Source organism: Alosa sapidissima, chromosome 24 (assembly GCF_018492685.1).
Source record: "Alosa sapidissima isolate fAloSap1 chromosome 24, fAloSap1.pri, whole genome shotgun sequence".
In the NCBI taxonomy this organism is placed as follows: domain Eukaryota; kingdom Metazoa; phylum Chordata; class Actinopteri; order Clupeiformes; family Clupeidae; genus Alosa; species Alosa sapidissima.
The window spans coordinates 19,955,836-19,960,835 of NC_055980.1; the positions used below are offsets into that span (position 1 = coordinate 19,955,836).

The window sequence follows — 5,000 nt, forward strand, 5'->3', positions numbered from 1 at the left end:
GTTTGTCACTGCTAACCTCGATTGCAGGAGAATCAGCCACAACCTTTTTCTTCAACTTGTTGCTGTGATGTTGCTGTTAATGATGCCTGTTTATGCTTGTGCATTTCTTGGTGTTTATTTATTTGTGTACATAACAACAAATATGTATTTTGGGGGAGTCTTAGCATAGTGGTAGTGTTGGCGCTCTGTACCACAAACAGGCTTTGTTTGTTTATCTCACTTTGTTTATTTGTTTGTTTATCTCAAAGGTGCTCTAAAATCATACCTCAGAGAGCTGCCAGAGCCACTGATGACCTTTGAACTCTATGAGGAATGGATCCAGGCGTCCAAGTTAGTATGGCTTTCCCACACACGTAGACACTCAATAGAATAGCGAAGTGTATCAGCCCGTCTGACAAAACGTCTGACCATCACATTTTGTTTTTGTTAGCAATGGCATTTGTTAATGCAAAACTAACACAGATTGGGGCATGAACTTCAGCTACAAATAATACTCATTAAAAATCTCTTCAGTATGTGATGCAACATATCTCAAGATTGTCAGTTTCAGTTATGTATCCCCTCTCTCTCTGTCTCTCACACTCTCTATCTCTCTCTCTCTCTCTCTCTCTCAATCTCTCAATTTCAATTCAATTCAATTCAATTGAGCTTTATTGGCATGACAAAAAATACAATTTGTATTGCCAAAGCATACATGTACGTAGTGTGTAAAGACATAAAACAAAACATCATGCATCATACATTACTGCAACGGCAGTGTGTGTGTGTGTGTGTGTGTGTGTGTGTGTGTGTGTGTGTGTGTATTTGAGTTTTTGTGTGCTTCACTGATGAAGTGACTCCCTTTGTTTATGGCAAGCATCTATATATCTTGCTGCGACTCTTGTGCTCTTTTGTTCCTCGCCTAATAGTATTCTTAGACTTAGATCCTTAAAGTTTTGAAGGTCTGGATGCATTTCTCTGAATTTAGGAAAGAATTGATCTCGTATGTCTTTCCATTGGCAGCATTCAGCCAAGAAGTGAAGCTCTGTTTCTATGGCACCTTGGTTGCAATTGGTGCACAGCCTGTCTTCTCTGGGCAGCCAGGTTTGCCTGTGTCTGCCCTTCTCAATAGCCAGACTGTGATTGCTTAGTCTGTACCTGGTCAAGGTTTTTCTCTGTCTGGTATCAGTGACTGTGGATAGGTAGTCTGCCACAGTGTACTCTCTGTTTAGGGCCAAATAACATTGAAGTTTATTTTGTCTTTTTGTTGTTTCAGTCCAATATGATAAAAGGCTTTATAACAATAGGAGTTGGGGTCGCTTGTTTTGAGATGTTCGAAGAATTTGATAGCTCTTTTTTCAATTTTAATTAGTAAAGGGTATTGGCCTAATTCAGCCCTGCATGCATTGTTAGGTGTGTTCCTCTGTACCTTGAGGATGCTTTTACAGAACTCTGCATGCAGGGTTTCGATTGGGTGTTTGTCCCATTTTTCAAATCCATTGTACATAAGAGGACCCCACACTTCACTGCCGTATAATGAAATTGGTTCGATAACTGTTTGAAATATTTTGAGCCAGATCCGAATGGGTATGTCAAATTGAATAGCTTTTTTGATGGCATAGAAATCCCTTCTTGCTTTCTCTTTCAAATCATTCACGGCCAAGTTGAAATTACCAGTTGAACTGATTTTTAGCCCAAGGTAGGTGTAACTTTTTACTTGTTTGATTGCATATGTACCAAGGGTTAATTTCTTTCTCTGATGTCTGGATTTTTTCTGGAAGGTTAGTATTTTTGTTTTTTGTGGGTTAATAGTCAGGGCCCAGGTCTGACAGAACTTGTGCAGGACATTTAGGTTCTGCTGTAGACCCTCTTCTGTTGGAGACAGCAGAACCAAGTCGTCCGCAAAAAGAAGAAATTTGATTTCGGAGTCATTTAATAGGAGGCCAGGAGCTGCTGACTGCTCGAGTCTTTTTGCCAATTCATTAATATATATATTGAAGAGGGTCAGTGATAGAGGACAGCCCTGTCTCACACCCCGTTCTTGAGTGAAGAATTCTGTTTGTTTGTTTCCAATTTTAATTGCACATTTGTTGTTTAAATACATTGTTTTTATTATGTTGTATGCTTTTCCCCCTACACCAGATTCAATAAGTTTACAAGTTTCTCTCTCTCTCTCTCTCTCTCTCTTTCTCTCTCTCTCTAGCATCCAAGACCAGGATAAGAGGCTGCAGGCTTTGCTGTCTGCCTGTGAGAAACTGCCCAAGGCCAATAGTAACAACTTCAAGTGAGTTGTTGATAGAGCCAAGAAATCATGCTTCTGTCCACCTTTCTTCCTCCTCTCTCTTTCCTTCTTTCTTTGTATCTTCCTCTCCCCCTGTTTCCCTCTATTCCTCTCCTCTCACTGTTTTCTTTCCTTTCTCTCTCCTCTCCTCCTCTCCTCTCCATCCTCACTCTCTATCCTCCTGTCCTCCTCTTCCTGTCCTCCACCTTTCTTCCTCTCTTCCCCCCTTCCTCTTCCTCCCCTCCTCCTCTCATCTCTTGGTCTCCTCCTCTTCTTCTCTCCACCTCCCATTCTGATCTAGAGCGCAAGTGTTTCATCCATGTGTTTTATACATCCATTATAACGTCTATATAGATCATTCTGTAATGCTGCAGCGCATCACTTCCTGTCCTTTCCCTCTATGAGAGTTGGAACATCTCTATAAACCCTTTCAATCTGTTCCTTGAGGCTTTCCAGTTAGACCGTTCAAAACCAACAAAGATATTTGAAATTAAAATTAATCTGACTTTGACTTGTTTTTTTTTTATTTTTGGTTGTCCTCAAGGAGCTAGCTCATATGTTGTTTTATGTGCCACAGGAAACGTGTTTGGAACGCACAAGTTTATTTGTGTATTTGAAAGAGTCCAGAAACCTGGTATAACATTATTGTGGATCAGTATTTAGTGGACAACACATCAATAACATTCCAAGTGCTCCAAAGTATTTAAAATATCTGTTTTGATAACTGTATAGTGAAATCCATGAAGGCACCCAAAAGGCTGACGTAGCTTCATGAGAGGCATCTATGTAGTTGATGTCTATGTTGTTTCTCCATCAAATGAAAGTGTTGTTCATAGTTTTTCTCAGTGATGTATTTTGAGAACTCCTACACACTGATCCATCCCCCTCTCTTGCCCCACCCTCACCCCCCTACCCCAAACACACAGATATTTAATCAAGTTTCTTGCCAAGCTAAACGAGTACGAGGATGCTAATAAGATGACACCGGGGAACATTGCCATCGTGCTGGGCCCCAATCTGCTCTGGGATAACAATGAAGGGTATGTGTGTGTGTGTGTGTGTGCTTGCTTGCATATGTGCATGCATATCTGTGTGTGTGAGTGTGTGCGTGTGTGTATTCAAGAATAACTCACTCTCAACTCCACCCATTAATATGCACACACAGGCTTTAATTACTGTACACTCATTTGTTTCCAGTCAAGTCAGGGCTGGCCTACAAGTAATTAAACAGCTTGCAAATTATTAAAGGGAAATGGAAGAATCGTCAATTTGCAGTTCATCACATCTGACATTATGGTTTAATGGTTAAATAATGTTTCAGCGTAGTGCTAAAATGCGTTAATGAAAAAGGCAAATTAAGCCAGGGTAAAAAAAAAAGACAACCAGCTTTCTTTTTTTAAATTATTTTCATGAATATGGGGAATTCTAATTGTCTGCAAATGTAGCAGTTTTTCAGCAAGGCAATTTCAAAGGAATTTCATATAAATTCAGATGTTTGCTGTTTGTGTATTGAGTGTTTTTTTTTTTCATTAGTATTTTTCCTCTCCCTGTTCCGTGTCTGTTCTGCGGTTCTCCTGAAGGAACATTACTGAGATGATGACCACAGTCTCGCTGCAGATTGTCAGTTTACTTGAGCCCATTGTCCAGCACGCAGACTGGTTCTTCCCTGGAGGTGAGTGAGGAACACACACACACACACACACACACACATACACACACACACACATACACATACATACACACACACACACACACACACACACACACATACACAGACACACACACACATACACAGACACACACACACACACACACAGACACACACACACACACACACACACACATACACACATACACACACACACACACACACACGCACACATACACACACGCACACACACACACACGCACACACACACACACATACACACACGCACACTCACAAATACATACACACATACACACACACACATATACACACATACACACACACACACACACACACACACACACACACACACACACACACACACACACACACACACATGCACACACACACACACACACACACACACACACATTAACAGAACACATATGCTAGGACACATACAAAGACATGCATGGACACAAAATGACCGTTGTTGTTGTTGTTGTTGTTGTTGTTGTTGTTGTTGTTGGGGACTGGCCGCTGACCCCTCTCCCCCCCCTCCAGAGATCGAGTTCAACGTGACAGGTAACTACGGCAGCCCGGTGCACACCAACCACAACGCCAACTACAGCTCCATGCCCTCGCCTGACATGGACCACTCCGAGCGCAGGCAGTCGGACCAGAGCCGCCGCCCACTCAGCGTCGCCACGGACAACATGATGCTGGAGTTCTACAAGAAGGACGGGTGAGGAGGTCCACAAACACAACACCACTCAGAACTGAGTGCAGGGTGGAGTAGGGGTGGAGCATTGCCGCCTGACGATTGGTTGACCCGGGTTCGAATCCCGCTCCCGCTGTTGAGTCCATGTGGCTTTAGAAAAAAAATGTCTGTCACTGCACTTAAGATAGAACTGGGACCTCTCTATACCATACACAATAAGTTCTGTTTTTAGGAGAAGTACTACCTCCAGTGAGTACTACCTCGTAGATCTCCATTTCTCGAGGTCACCGAGTACTGTCGGTACGAGAAAAATAAACAAGTTGCTGCAGCCAGCATCTAAAGCAGCCAGGCTGCTACACTCTGGGGGCATG

At 42.4% G+C, this 5,000-nt stretch overlaps 1 protein-coding gene across 4 annotated transcripts in view; it reads left to right on the top strand.

Annotated features, from left to right (window-relative positions):
• Nucleotides 1-5,000, top strand: part of LOC121700752 (rho GTPase-activating protein 44-like) — a 79,575-nt gene that overhangs the window by 62,516 nt on the left and 12,059 nt on the right. For all 4 annotated transcript variants that reach the window (XM_042083958.1, XM_042083960.1, XM_042083957.1 and 1 more), the window contains exons 12-16: nucleotides 249-330; nucleotides 2,183-2,263; nucleotides 3,187-3,300; nucleotides 3,841-3,932; nucleotides 4,473-4,653. In XM_042083958.1, the coding sequence (XP_041939892.1) occupies nucleotides 249-330; nucleotides 2,183-2,263; nucleotides 3,187-3,300; nucleotides 3,841-3,932; nucleotides 4,473-4,653 (550 nt within the window). The remainder of the gene's footprint in view (nucleotides 1-248; nucleotides 331-2,182; nucleotides 2,264-3,186; nucleotides 3,301-3,840; nucleotides 3,933-4,472; nucleotides 4,654-5,000) is intronic.